General features: G+C 45.9%; 7 protein-coding genes across 7 annotated transcripts; 3 read left to right on the forward strand and 4 right to left on the reverse strand.

Annotated features, from left to right (window-relative positions):
• Window positions 1-165: 165 nt before the first annotated feature.
• Window positions 166-1295, reverse strand: SERLADRAFT_397100 (uncharacterized protein; the record flags this gene model as incomplete). The annotated part of the gene is made up of 10 exons (XM_007321483.1): window positions 166-230; window positions 285-300; window positions 353-392; window positions 447-533; window positions 588-622; window positions 671-837; window positions 894-946; window positions 995-1055; window positions 1116-1174; window positions 1230-1295. The coding sequence occupies 7 exons, from the start codon at window positions 1051-1053 to the stop codon at window positions 292-294; spliced, it is 450 nt and encodes a 149-aa protein (XP_007321545.1).
• A 55-nt stretch (window positions 1296-1350) lies between these two features.
• Window positions 1351-2299, forward strand: SERLADRAFT_474608 (uncharacterized protein; the record flags this gene model as incomplete). The annotated part of the gene is made up of 3 exons (XM_007321484.1): window positions 1351-1695; window positions 1749-1948; window positions 2001-2299. The coding sequence occupies 3 exons, from the start codon at window positions 1393-1395 to the stop codon at window positions 2206-2208; spliced, it is 711 nt and encodes a 236-aa protein (XP_007321546.1).
• A 66-nt stretch (window positions 2300-2365) lies between these two features.
• SERLADRAFT_372407 (uncharacterized protein) lies at window positions 2366-2804 on the reverse strand (the record flags this gene model as incomplete). The annotated part of the gene is made up of 4 exons (XM_007321485.1): window positions 2366-2422; window positions 2480-2590; window positions 2646-2674; window positions 2792-2804. The coding sequence occupies 4 exons, from the start codon at window positions 2802-2804 to the stop codon at window positions 2366-2368; spliced, it is 210 nt and encodes a 69-aa protein (XP_007321547.1).
• A 184-nt stretch (window positions 2805-2988) lies between these two features.
• On the forward strand, window positions 2989-5885 carry SERLADRAFT_474611 (uncharacterized protein; the record flags this gene model as incomplete). Its single annotated transcript, XM_007321486.1, has 13 exons — window positions 2989-3092; window positions 3145-3342; window positions 3396-3465; window positions 3531-3985; window positions 4036-4342; window positions 4393-4515; window positions 4574-4666; window positions 4720-4763; window positions 4827-4898; window positions 4964-5140; window positions 5240-5577; window positions 5625-5733; window positions 5785-5885. 10 exons carry the CDS (start codon window positions 3764-3766, stop codon window positions 5806-5808), a joined length of 1509 nt encoding a protein of 502 aa, XP_007321548.1.
• Window positions 5886-5896: 11 nt separating this feature from the next.
• SERLADRAFT_474613 (uncharacterized protein) lies at window positions 5897-6526 on the reverse strand (the record flags this gene model as incomplete). The annotated part of the gene is made up of 3 exons (XM_007321487.1): window positions 5897-6334; window positions 6413-6438; window positions 6506-6526. One exon carries the CDS (start codon window positions 6256-6258, stop codon window positions 6067-6069), a length of 192 nt encoding a protein of 63 aa, XP_007321549.1.
• Window positions 6527-8182: 1656 nt separating this feature from the next.
• On the forward strand, window positions 8183-8633 carry SERLADRAFT_397111 (uncharacterized protein; the record flags this gene model as incomplete). Its single annotated transcript, XM_007321488.1, has 1 exon — window positions 8183-8633. A coding segment is annotated over one exon (198 nt), but the record flags the coding sequence as incomplete, so codon positions are not given.
• A 4165-nt stretch (window positions 8634-12798) lies between these two features.
• On the reverse strand, window positions 12799-13480 carry SERLADRAFT_474614 (uncharacterized protein; the record flags this gene model as incomplete). Its single annotated transcript, XM_007321489.1, has 5 exons — window positions 12799-12959; window positions 13012-13088; window positions 13139-13176; window positions 13233-13344; window positions 13404-13480. Coding segments are annotated over 5 exons (300 nt in total).
• Window positions 13481-14326: the final 846 nt, after the last annotated feature.

Here is a 14326-nt window from a genome sequence, read left to right on the forward strand (position 1 = left end):
TTTATAACTTAATTGCCTGCGGGCCTATTCCTGCTCTGATTGTTCTTCACTAGCTGTGGTATAACCATTGATGCTGTCGGAGTGCTTATTGACGCACAGACATGACAATAAGTCAATCGTGTTCGAAACATTGTCTTCCATTCCATCAGGCCATGATCATGGATGGGGTGGTGATAAGCACTATTAGAATACCAATATAAGACACAACTATATTGGATATCTAACTAGTCCTATCGTTTCTTCTTGATTCCTTCAAATTTTCGAGTTAGGCGCGTAAAGCTCACGGTAGTTTTAGAATAACTAAAAAATCACATCCTTCAGACCAACGCATATATTAATGAAATGAACTCACGCTATCGATATTATCCTGGCCTCCGGGTCGTTGACGTACTCTGTAAAGCTGAATATCAATAGCATATAACAGATAGATATAAATCAGCCGCGACCTCCGAGTGGGAATAAACTGTTCTTGTTCGTCCATGTCCCAAAGGTTTCCTACACTGCTTGCTCCTCCCGGCTGAGTCCTCACTCGTCTACACTCAACAATATCAAGAAGAGAAACACAGCCACCATATGTTGATGCATACCTGCTTGGCTTGTTTTCCTCTCCAACGACTCCACCCTGAGCGAATGGATTACAGAGAGTTTAGAGGACAAAGAAAGGTCGCACCTGTTCAGCAACAGACTGCTGAGAAACAGCGGGTGTGATACTTTGACCTGTGATTTGACTCTGGCTTGTACTTGGACTGAAGCCACTGTCGAACTGAGTTGCTTCTGGTGCTCCGGTATTCGTGGCCTGCTGATCAGAGGGGGACAACTTGCCGAATTGCGCGTAACCTGTAAGAAGAATTCCACTAACAAGAGCATAAAGACCAAAACTTGAAGCTACCCACGGGGAAGTTTCTGAATGTTGGAAAAGCTTGGGTCAACCGTCGTCCCTGTGTATCTTTGTCTGCGTCAGTCACAAGAGGACGCCATGACTAGCTTGACTGACTTCAGGAATTCAACCAAAGTGCGCTTTGTGAATACAATGTTCGAATCCCAGTCAAGCATTCCTTCACCATACGTTTTTCTTAGGTCTATGGACACAGATAAAGGAAATGAAGCGTGCTCACCAAGATTGAATGCCCAATCTTTTTCTTTTGTTTTGTCGACAGCATCTGAGGGGGTAAATCTGGTGCATTCTATTAATTGTATGGTCACAACGACGCGTAATGGTACTGGCATACGTGGAAGACATGGCTTGTACAGGTCAAAGTGTGTCTGGCAAGGATGGGGAGATAACTCTTATATCTGAGACGGTTGTCAAGCGATATATGTGTTTAAATTGACCCATCATCGGATAGATCCGTGCAGACATGTATTACACCCGTACCTTTGCAGGTTACTACAATGAGTACTCCTTACAGAGCTACCGTTTCTTTTGCGCTTTCCTGCACACGAAGATGCAGTACTCCACTCGTCTTGTCAAGAAAAATAGCATCCAGGGCTACTGCAGCCTATACAGACGCTTCTCTGTCTGGCGCCCAGGATCCAGCTAGCTCTTCAACACCACCGGGGTTGGACTACAAGCAGCGGAACGTTCTCGATCGCGCCATACGGGTTGACCAAGCTGGAGAGATAGCTGCGAACTGGATATACAAAGGTCAGATGGTCGTGTTGGGCAAGGACCTTCATGTTGGTCCAATTATCCAAGTTCGTCCAAGTTTGCAATCCCAGACTTGATGTCAACTTATATGCTTATGAAGGATATGTGGGATCAAGAAAAGAGACATTTAATTGTGATGGACAAGCTCCAAGTACAACATCATGTCCAACCAACACTACTTTCTGGAGTGGCGAAGGTGGCTGGCTTTGGTTTAGGAGCTGTCACGGCCATTATGGGCAAAGAAGCAGCTATGGCTTGTACAGAAGCTGTAGAGACTGTAATTGGTGAACATTACGACGAGTACGTCGTCTCAATGTTCGGTTATCTCGCTTGAAAATTAAAAGTACTCCAGCCAGCTGGTCGCTTTAGAAACATTACCACAGTCACATCCGAGTATTCCACTATTAGCACGAGTCATCCGTGAGCTCCGTGATGACGAACTCGAACATTTGGATACTGCGGTGCAGCACCATTCACAACGCGCCCCAGCACACGCGCTCTTGAGTGCCGTTGTCGGAGGTGGTTGCAAGATAGCCATAAGACTTTGTAAGGAGATCTAGTTTTGCTTAATACCACTTAGTTCATCGCATATGTAATTTTCTGTTAACGCAACTTCGAGAGAAAAAAGAAATATATTGTGGATGTCTAATCAGAAACATCTCGCACTCTATGTTCGCTGATCGCGCGGAACATTGTTTATGAGTAGGGTAACAGCTTTCATGATTGAGTGGTCAAAGCTTGGTCTTTTCGCTTTCCTGACCAATTCCATTGTAACTACATGTCGAAATCAGACGGTGAACTAGTAAAGGGGGAGACTATGAACAAACTCACATGTGTTTGCGAAGCTACATAATAGATTGCGCCTGGAACAAATACAAAACCGCACATCGCGATCCAAGTTGTGCGAGGGGTGAAACGGAAGTGCTTATACGCATCTTCGCGCTGAAAGACCTTGTTGTAAGTGTACATGCCATTATCCGAAGTGCAAACACGTCACCATGCGGTTCCATCGTTCAATACCAGGATCTACCTACAATTGAGGGATGGGGGTTTAGAATATAGCATGGTTAATGATATGGCTATACCTTTAGGAAGCCTGTCAAAGGTGTTAATACGCTTTCGAATTTTACTGCAGATACTCACTCTGAGCGGCCATGGTAGGAAAGAGGTTTTGTTGTGCATTGTTTGGTCGCGGAGGAGACCTAGAATTCTAGACTACATATTTACTTCACTCGCTTTAACTGTCACCGTTGCCGTTGCAAGTTGTGCTGGCTTTTAGACATTGTATCTTTGCCTTGTCATGTCTTATAGCCGTAGCTGGGATCATGTCGCTGAACAGTGGGCTCAAGATGAATTTCGGAATCCTGGCGGTGACAGAATAAACGTTCGACCAAGGGAGGACGACTTCTACAGCGAAGGCAAACGCAGGAGATATGATAATGCAGTCTGTTACTTTCTTTATCTTGCAAGTGCCTCTAATCTCATAAAATATATAGGAATATGATCACAGCCAGATTTACCAAGAGGCTCACTATGAGTCCCAAAATCAGGCTCGTTCCGGCGACTTCACCCATAACAACTTACCAGACGAGCGCTCTCAACGAAATTTCCAGAACAAAAAACGCCTTGTTCCAAGCGAACCAAGTCCGCATGTTATTTTCCTCGGCTTAGATCCAGACTTCACCGAATCCGACGTTCGTAATACGTTCACATGTTATGATGAAAGGCTAAACCGAGTCTATGTCAGCTCCGGTCACACCTTACCAATAATGGTTGTAGTGTTGAAACAGTCACTATTATCCGAGACAGATCAACAGGCAGTTGCCCATTTGTATATCATCTCTGCGCGTGCATTGACCTTCCTCCACCGTGAATTTCAAAGGTGTCTCCAAGGGCTTCGGCTTTGCCCAGTTCTCAAGCACTGAACACGCGCGTGCTTTTGTTGACCCCCTCTTTCCGTTCATTCAAGTTCCGCCACCGGCGTCTCATGGTGCTTCGTCTTCTGCTGCTTATTATAAAGCTCTAGAATCCGGTGTGCCTCATGATGGCCGGAGAGTGAAAATTGACTATTCACAGAGTGCCACTCCTCATGACAGGAGTCGAACTCGCCAGAATATGAACGACGGTACTCGTGATATTGGTAACACCCAAGCGCCTGTACTGCTCTTCCGGGGACTCGATCCGCTATCTGGCCCTCAAGCTATTGCGCAGGCTATGAAAAGTTCATCGGGTATTGGAAAAGATGGCGCCAAGGGCATGAAAAGAATTATCCTGATTAAGGATAAGGTGACCTTGGCGAGTTTTGGCTTCACTTTCGTGGAGTTCGTTGATATTCAGGTGAGTTCCATCTCGACTGCTTGTGTAGCTCTTGACATTGTTGTTATTAGTCCGCGTCTGCTGTATTAGCAGCGACTATGTCCCCTCAAATCCACCCCTCAGGATTTCGCATTTCTGATCGACCTGTAGCCGCTTCATTCGCTCATCCCTATTCATTTCAACTCGTGGCTGACCACGTCCTCCGAGACGAGGCGGTTTTTTCTTCGTCGCTAAACTTAGGGGGCGTGGAAGGTTCATGGGTGAAATATTGGGACGAAACGACGACTGTCGCCATACTTGAATTTGAAGTTGAGGGACCACCTCAGGTTGCCCTCCCCATGTCTACTAAGGAGAAGAAGGGAAAGAAGAAACTCAAAGGTAAACTCCACGATGATCGTAGAGTAACGCTGTATTCAACAACAGTCCAGATGATGCTATCACACCCGCACCCAATGCATTGCCCGAAGCATCTGTTCTGCCTATCTCCGATAAGCCTGTGACTCTTACTTTTAAGGGAGTTGCTGCAAGCAAAGCTGCGACATCTACATTAGGTGTGCACCTCGCATGATTACCAGTGTAATGACATCTATCTTCTAACGACACCCAAAGTGTCCGCTCCATCCGCACTAGGTTTCTCGTCCGAGGAAAGCGGAGCTCTTTCTCCAGGAGCGGATGAAGCACAATTAAATGCTGATGCTAAAGGTATGCCATATCCTTATATGTGTGTCATTATACTAACTGATCTTTTTCTCAAGCTGCAGCTGCAAAGAAGGTCGCCCCATTGATTGCAAGTAAGAAGGTTGGTTTCAGAAAACCCAGCTTGCGACTTGGAAAGATGATATTGATGATGACGTGCTCGCAGACCGTTAATAATATCAACAAATGGAATCAAGTACAGGAAGAACTCAGAGACGATTCTGAAGCACATCCACCGGTATAATAAAAACAGTCATATAGAATCAATAATGTAAGCGTAACTTATGACTTCCCAACTTCCAGGACAATCCGGTTGGTGCCACGAGTCCCCTGGTTGCCCCCAGCACAGCACCAGCCCAACCGCAGAGAGGAGAATTCGAGTTCTCGGACACAAATGCAATGACGTGTCTACTATGTGCAAGACAGTTCAAGAGTACGGATCAGCTCAAACGGCATAACAAGGAATCAGATTTACACAAGGCTCGCTTTTCTTCGATTTTGTTATGATGTGATATATTCAAGAGTGTTCTGATCTTTATTTCATCCTTTCGTGCAACATGCTCGATGCCCACCCTACAGAATAACCTCAAAGATGCGACACTACAAGAACTAGCTCGTCAAAAAGCTCAAGTTGCTCGAAAGACGACACAATCGACCAAGGTTATGGAACAAACGAAATATCGCGATCGCGCATTCGAACGTCGGATCATGCATAACCAGCCCGACGTTCCACCACCTGATAATGATAATATACCGAAGAAGAGGCATATAGAGGGGCCTCCTCCAATCACTCCTCCGCCTGTCCCCGTCGTATCAACTCAGGATGACAACAACATTGGTAATAAACTACTCAAGATGATGGGTTGGAAAGAGGGAACTGGACTAGGGAGTTCTGGCGAAGGCAGAACTGAGCCTATGTACTTATCTTTTACCTGATGACTTATGCTCTGCTAACATTTCGTAGTCAAACAGCTATTTATGCCCAGGGGGTTGGTTTAGGGGCCAGCAAAGGAAAGGAAATAGGCAAGTATGCCGATGGGTATTCAGGTTATGTGCACATGGTGCAAGATGCAGTAAGTTATAAAATTTCATTGTCTCTGGTTGCTGAGATTTATTTGAAATAGGCCCGTGAGCGGTTTGGGCTGTAGGATATCCTGTATTTAGCCGTTTGTATTAAATCTTTCATTTTTTGGAAACATCCCTTTTACCAAGTGGACGGTTACAAATTGGCAAACTATAAGGATACGGTGATTTGATTTGACAAAGAGAGAACCAGCGCGATGAAAGTGACTTCGGTTGCTGTAGAAGGATAATAAGTACTCCACTACCATCACCGTATTAAGCTTATATCTCGTATCACGGTCAACATTGAACTTCCTGCGAATTCCCAATGTACACCATTAGCTCTACATGCCAATCCTAGTAGGGGTCATGTCGAGCTGAACGCCTTCTGTGTTCGCATGATCCTGGATACGCTGAGCTACGTGTCTTACAGCCTGAGTGAGTGCAGGGGCCAGCATGGATTGGGCCCCGGACTCTTCCTCCCTTGCAAAACGGACAGTACTCAGCACCGGTAATGTACTACCTTCCCTGGCCATACGGGCGTTGTCGTCGCTTTGATGAAGATTAAAGTGGATGCGACATGCAAGCACACTGTGTAACGTGAGTTGCAATCTGTAAGGTGCACGGTTAGCGACGACCGCACAAAAGAGTTTCCCTGAAGTTCACTGGCACAAGCAAATTGACACGTACGAGTCGAGTAACCCATAGTACGCGATCTGTTTGCAAAATGACCAGAGTCTGAGTTTGATGGGATAACCTGATACAGAGAAATATTGAGCTTACCGGTAGAACACTAATGACCCCAATGTTAACTATTGACATGACTTGAGGTTTCATGATGAAATGGCAGATAATCAGGGGAAATATTCCGAAATAATGGTTCACGTACGCACGAATGATGCAGCTCATATACGCCATGCTTGTTAGTTTTGGTGATTCTGCACCTTTGTGCTACCTATATATTTTCATTCCTTTCTCTATCTATTCTTCTATCATTCACTATTGATTGTGTTCTCTATTATTTTGCCTTTGTGGCTGCTTTGTTTACCTTTGTTTACAAAACTTCGGACAGTATTGCAGAGTCCAATGCTTCCTATTCTCTAGTTACTCACATTGGACTCTAGGTACTGTATACCTGTCATACTCTCTAATAATAAAGTTACTCACATTGGACTCTAGTTCCAGTCCCTGATTGCTCTCAGCAAGTGGCTAGACACTTCCTTCAAGCTTTGTTCTTAATAGGTTATGAGCCCTGTGCTCTAGCCATCTTCCTGACCTCATATCTCACCATCCAAGCGTCCTACTGCTTATCCATCATAACCATTGTCTTCTGGGACTCTTATTATCTCATCCATCACCTCAGATTACTCTGATCTCATCTTGATCTCCAACAACAACTCCTTGTTGCAAGTTACCCCCATTTCAGACGCTTTTTTGGTCTTATCTGCACCATATCTCGCCCAATCCTTATCTGATCGTCCTGTAACTTCTACCATCGTCTTCTACGGCCTAAATAACCCTAGGAGACCTGTCAGAGTGGTTGAATTTGAGCTGGATCTTTCTGTGAGCCTTCATCATCATTTGATCACCTTTTGGCCCCCTATTCCATATCTCCACATCCTGTGCTCGGATCTTGGCCCTATTTGAGCCATCTACTACCCTATACTATTGCACTTTACACCGTCAATTTGGGGGCAATCCATCCACTCCATCATCCTCTGTGAAGTTTGCATTTTTGGCACTTTCACCCCTATTGGACTCCTATTGCATATCTCCACATCCTGTGCTTCACTTCTTGTGATATTTGGGCCATCTATTACTCTATAAAGATGTTCCCTATACCTCTGATTTGGTGGCAATCCATCCATCTTATCTGTCTCTGCATCAATTTCGACTTTTTGCCCTATTTTTCGCTTTTGGCATATCTGGTGTGTGCATAAAGCTCCAATCTTCTCTACTCTGTCCATTATCAGATAGAACAAGCCTATAGACTGTGAAGCTCGCCTGCATTGCCTCAGTTTGCTGTTGCCTAGAGCCTCTCTCAGTCTGCGGTGTTTGGGGAGCTTAAGTCACTTTGTTGACTCATATACAAGCCCTATTAACCAACACTGTCTCGAGGCGATTTCTCTGTTAATATCAGTGTGGAATTGAAAGGGGAATACAGGCGTAACCCTGTAGCAGCACTAGGAAGCCTTAGCACCCTCCTGGATTGCTTTTGGACGCTTTTTGGACCCTATTTGGACCTATCCTTGCGCTTTCTGACCCTCTCCATATCCTCTCTCTACCGCCTCACCATCTTATCTGCTCGCCTCCTACTGTTGCCCATTGTCTTTGCCACTATTCCATCGCCTATAGCTGTCTCCTACATCATTTATCATTGCTCTATTGTCTTATACAACACCCATCATGTCTGACTCTGATCCCAAGTTCCATCCCTTGTCTGGCACTAACTACCCCCAGTGGAGTGGTGAAATGCAAGCTTGGTTGATGACCAAGGGACTGTGGAGGCTCGTCTCTGGCGCTGAAAAGTGTCCTGGGACTGATGCTGAAGCAATAGAGAAATGGGAGTTGAGAGCTGAAAAGGCTGCTGGTGCATTATATCTCAATGTCACCAAAGAGCAGCGCATCCATCTTGATGGCATCATTGATGATCCTGTCAAGATCTGGGAGAAACTGGCAATTGTGCACGTCTCTAAGAAGCCTGGGACGAGATTTAATGCCTATGACGACTTCTTCTCTATCAGAAAGAAGGAGGACGAGTCCCTGCAGTCTCTCATGACCAGAATTGACGAAGGCATGCATCAGATTCAAAATCTTTGTCCTACTGGCTTCTCATTGTCTGAATTGGACGATGAATTGACATGCATGGCCATGATTAGGGCGCTTCCTGATCAATATGCCCACTTCACTTCATCTCTACTACTTCTGGGCACCTTGGACAAGACCCAGCTCAGGGATGCTTTCCTTGCTGAAGAGGTCAATCGCCGTCGTCGTGCTGAAGTCGATTCTGCCTTGCATTCTTCGTCTACCACTGCCAATAGCACCTGCACCCATCCTAACTGCCATCATTGCAACCAATCCACCACCTCTACTCGCGTTCAGTGTGATTTCTGTGGTTTACTTGGTCATACCCAAGACAAATGCCACAGATACATTGCTAGTCGCCAACAGGCAGTGGAGGGTGCTAAGAATCGCTACAAGCGTGGCAATAAGGCTCAGGCAGGCTCCAGCAACTCTCAGAATACCTCTCAGCAGCCCAAATCTTCGCCCAACAATGCCAATTCATCTACTGTGGTCACTGAATCAGCTGGGAATGCAAGTCTTCGTTCCATTCATCCCTCTGATCCTCATTGCCCTCTCCAACTTGATGCTGACATTGATTAGAATGCAGACACAGGCACCACTTCTCATATGACACCTCATCGTCATTGGATGCACCACTATACCCCATATCATGTGCCAATCAAGCTGGCTGATCACACTGTTGTCTATTCAGCTGGTGTTGGTACTGTGGTGTTTAATCCTGTGATGAATGGCAAAGTGGCTATGGCTGTGGAATTCTCTAGAGTGCTCCATGTACCAGATCTTCGAAATAATCTCCTCTCAGTCTTGTATTTAACTCGTCAAAGTGGTTTCAATGTCACTATTTCGTCTCATTCCATGTCCTTTATGCGTGACAACACTCTCTTGTTCACTGCAACTATCAATGACAACAATGCAGCATTCCTTGATGGATCTACTGCTGCTTGTGTTGAATTGGGACATTTTACTGCGACTATACCACTTGATTTGATGCTCTGGCATCGCAGATTGGCTCACCACCATCATGCTGATGTCAAGAGACTGATACAGAGAGATCTGGTCACTGGGCTTACACTGGAATCCAAGGCTGCTCCTGATCCTGTCTGTGAACCGTGCTTGTCTGGCAAGATGCATGCCAATCCATTCCCCTCATCTGATACTCGCTCTGCTCATCCTTTGGACCTCATCCATTCTGATGTACACCAAGTCTCTTCCCCCACATTCTCTGGTTATCGCTACTGGGTCACCTTCATTGACAATCACAGTCGATTCCGTGTTGTTGTGCCTCTCAAGGCCAAGTCAGATGTCTTTGATGCTTTCAAGAGATTCAAGGCTTATGCTGAGACTCAATTGGAGCGTAAAATCAAGGCTCTGCACGATGACAAAGGGGGAGAGTACATGTCCAAGGAATTTGAGCAATTCACAGATGACCATGGGATTGTCAGACAGCATACCACCAGGAATCGTCCTCAGCAGAATGGTGTGGCAGAGCGAGCAAACAGACTTCTGACTGAGCGTATCACTGCCATGTTATCAGAGTCTGCATTGCCTAACAGCTTCTGGGGTGAATGTCTGTCCGCTTTGGTGCATGTCTGGAACAGGTGTCCCACTGATGCAGTGGCCCATGCCACTCCATTTGAGTTGTGGTATGGACGCAAGCCTGACATGTCTCACCTTCGCGTTTGGGGCTGCACTGCCTATGTGCATGTGCAAAAGGACAAAAGAGGCATCTTTGGCTCTCATATGGAGAAATGTGTGTTCATTGGTTACCCTGAGGGATACAAGGGATGGAAATTCTACAATCCTACCACCAAGCACACTGTTATCTCTGAGAGAGCTGATTTTGATGAGCGCTACTTCCCTGGCTTGAAGAGGTCTTCTGACAATGTCCCGCCTCCACCTCCCACTCCACCTTCGCTATCCATGCCATTGGGCCTGATTGAGGATGTCCCTACACCAGGTCCAGGGGGAGATATGGGCCCACCAGCTGCGCTTCAGCAGCCTCAACCATTGCCTGACAATGGGCCTCATTTGGACCTTGATGCAAAACCACCTGTGAATCAACCTCCTGAGCTTCCAAATCACCCTCCTCATCGCTCACCTTCTCCTGACTTGCCTATTGCACTGAGACGCCCTGTAAGGGCTAGGAGACCACCTAGACCATGGTGGCTTCAATACAGACAACCTACTCCTGCCATTGAGAGTGATGACAGTGATTCTGAGGCAGTTGATGATGAAGTGGCACACTTTGGAGACTCTGCTGAGCCTAGGTCATTTGCAGATGCAATGAAGCGTCCTGATGCAGATAAATGGAGAGAGGCAGCCATGGAAGAGCTTCAAGCTCATGAGCGCAATGGTACTTGGTCACTAGTGGAACTACCTCCTGGAGTCAAGGCTATTGGTGGCAAGTGGGTCTTCAAGATCAAGCACAACTCAGATGGCACTGTTGAGCGCTACAAGGCCAGATATGTGGCCAAAGGTTATAACCAGCGCCCTGGCTTTGATTTCCTCGAAATATTTGCACCTACTGTCCGCATATCATCCATTAGAGTTGTCCTTGCCATTGCAGCCATCCACAACCTCCATTTGCGCTCCATTGACATTTCCCATGCATTCCTGAATGGAGTCATGGATGTCAAGGTCTACATGCATCAGCCAGAGGGATTCCATCAGGGTCCTCGCAATCTTGTTTGCCAGTTGGACAAGGCCATCTATGGGACAAAGCAGGGAGGCAGAATGTGGAACCAGAAGATGCACACTGTGCTTGAAAAACTCGGATTCAAGCGTACTTATTCAGACTCTGCCATCTATGTCTTTAACAGAGCTGATGTGCGCATTATCCTGCCTGTCTTTGTTGATGACATAACACTGGCATCCACTACTACTTCTGCACTTGACCAAGCTGTCAAGAACCTCTCCCTGCACTTTAAGCTTCGTGATCTTGGCCCTACTTCTTACCTACTTGGCATTTCCATCACTAGAGACCTAAGTAATTGCACCATCTCCCTCTCCCAACATCAGTGCACTCTGGACATTCTGGAGCGCTTTGGCATGAAGGACTGCAAGCCTGTGTCCACTCCCATGGATCCTGGTTTGCGCCTCACCAAGGACATGTCTCCCAAAACATCCAGTGATGCTGCTTTGATGAAGGACATTCCCTACCTTGCTGCTGTTGGTGCTCTGATGTATCTGGCCACTACCACTCGTCCTGACATTGCCTACACTGTTGGAGTCTTTGCCAGATATAACTCTAATCCTGGCCTTACTCACTGGAGCGCTGTCAAGCACTTGTTCCGCCACTTGCAAGGCACCCTTGATCATTCCCTTGTCCTTGGTCCTGATCCCAATTCCACTGAACTCTTCACCACTTTCTCTGATGCTGATCATGGTGGTGACAAGGACTCTGGTTGTTCTACTGGTGCCTATATTGTCAAGATGGGATCTGGTGCTGTCTCCTGGAGCTCCAAGCTTCAGAACATTGTTGCTCTGTCCACCACTGAAGCAGAATACATTGCTGCTGTTGAGGCTGGCAAAGAGATTTGCTGGATGCAAAATTTGTTGAAGGAAATGGGCTATCCTATCACCTCTCCTTCCACCCTTCATATTGACAACCAATCTGCCATCTCTGTATCCAAGAACCCTGAGCACCATGGTCGGATGAAACACCTTGATCTGCGATGGCATTGGTTGAGAGATGTTGTTGACTCTGGGCAGATTGCTCCTACCTTTGTTCCCACTGCTGAAATGCCTGCAGACTTGTTGACCAAGGCTCTTGCCAAGCCTAAAGTGGAAGTGTTCAGGAAGATGATGGGACTTATTAGATCAGGGGGGAGCTGATGCTTGGGAGGTGCAGCATCAGGGGGGAGTGTTAGTTTTGGTGATTCTGCACCTTTGTGCTACCTATATATTTTCATTCCTTTCTCTATCTATTCTTCTATCATTCACTATTGATTGTGTTCTCTATTATTTTGCCTTTGTGGCTGCTTTGTTTACCTTTGTTTACAAAACTTCGGACAGTATTGCAGAGTCCAATGCTTCCTATTCTCTAGTTACTCACATTGGACTCTAGGTACTGTATACCTGTCATACTCTCTAATAATAAAGTTACTCACATTGGACTCTAGTTCCAGTCCCTGATTGCTCTCAGCAAGTGGCTAGACACTTCCTTCAAGCTTTGTTCTTAATAATGCTATCCCTGTAAAGCGTAATTACTAGCTTGCTCTTATGCTTGTTTGAGAATCTATGTTTAACACTGACGGCACTCGTAAACCACTAGAAATGCAAATTGAATAGCATCGGCTCTGGTAGATATAAAAACACAATCTCCCGGGTTATCTGTAGCGGGTCAGATAGCCGATTGTATTGACAGGGGAAGACAGTTGTTAAAAGCTTACTGGGGGGGGTAGGAAATCGGACTTCGTTATTCACGAGTGATCTTTGGAGTAAGTTTTAGTCAGTGTCATCACTACTGCGTCTAAGGTGCTCACCATTCCGGATACAAGCAACCATACAAGGACTGCCTTTTTCCTTTCCCAAAAAGCATAAGTCCGCAAGATAAGTAGGGCTGCATGTGGCCGCTCAGTTTCAATTGCAAATTAGGTGGCTAAATCATACAAGGCCTTCTGTAAAAACAAAGGCTATGATATGGGTGGCTTGGTGGACCGACACAAGTTAGCATATTGTTTGTTTAGTAATGTGACATACCTACCATTCGATACGTAGCCATAAGCAACACACTGTTTGATGGGATTCTTAACAGGAGCCATATTGCAGGTTAATGGTAATAACACTAACACTGCCAGGACGATACTGCGTAGCAGCTGTTTTCGGATTCCTTGAGAGACAGATAATAGTATGGCTGTGATACTGTGATACTTACCGTAGACTCATGATCACACCAACAAGAGGTAGGTAACGAGCAAATATAAATATAATTCGCGTGTAATCCCATTTTCTCCCCCAGACCCACCGGACCTGACATCTGAAGTTTAGAATTTCTCTTTTCAAGCATTGGCAAGTTTCCACGGCTTACCTCGAGTTCGAGTGATATACAATATTCAAATATCTGTATATATAAATTCAGCTATACTGCTAACAGACGACATCACCGTGAAGCCGGATGTCTTACCCAGACTGCTATACCAGCGACTGACGAAGTGGTGAGCACTCTGTAGTGCTGGAAAGGTGGGATGCCTACCATTGAAGTACTAAGCGAAAAAGGAACCGTTGGCTTAAGATACCGTGTACACGCCAGAGCACAAGCATAGATTTACCACTGTAGTCTGCAGCTGGGAACGGACTGCGGGGATGGTTATGCTTATGGGGAAGCCCGGGGGTAAGTCCATGTATGCGATCTCAGTTTTAGAATAGTACCATAGTAGCAGTGCGACTTATATGCGGAATCGTGCAATGTTCTGAGTCACTGCTCTTGACGGTTCAATGGTGATGAGCATGGAAGCACGGCAGTATGATAATTATTTGTCTTCGAGAAGATGATGAAAAGATGTTCCTGTGTGGACTCACTGTTAATCTCAGCAAACCTGAGGGAGAAATCACTGAGAAGGGGACAGGCAGCCTGGCATCAATGCATTGCATTTGACTGCGATTTATTCTTCCGCTTCCTGAAATCGTGATATCAAAACTATTGATAACTTGATAATGGTGTTTAGAAGGTGTAATGGAAACCGGCAGGTAAAGGATAATATACAAACAGCATACTGCTGCCTTGCAGTTGAATTCCGAGTCATCATGAGTAGGCCAGCGCGGGTAGACTTCGCGCGGAATTTAATTATATCATGACGA

This window comes from Serpula lacrymans (assembly GCF_000218685.1).
Source record: "Serpula lacrymans var. lacrymans S7.9 unplaced genomic scaffold SERLAscaffold_11, whole genome shotgun sequence".
Lineage (NCBI taxonomy): Eukaryota > Fungi > Basidiomycota > Agaricomycetes > Boletales > Serpulaceae > Serpula > Serpula lacrymans.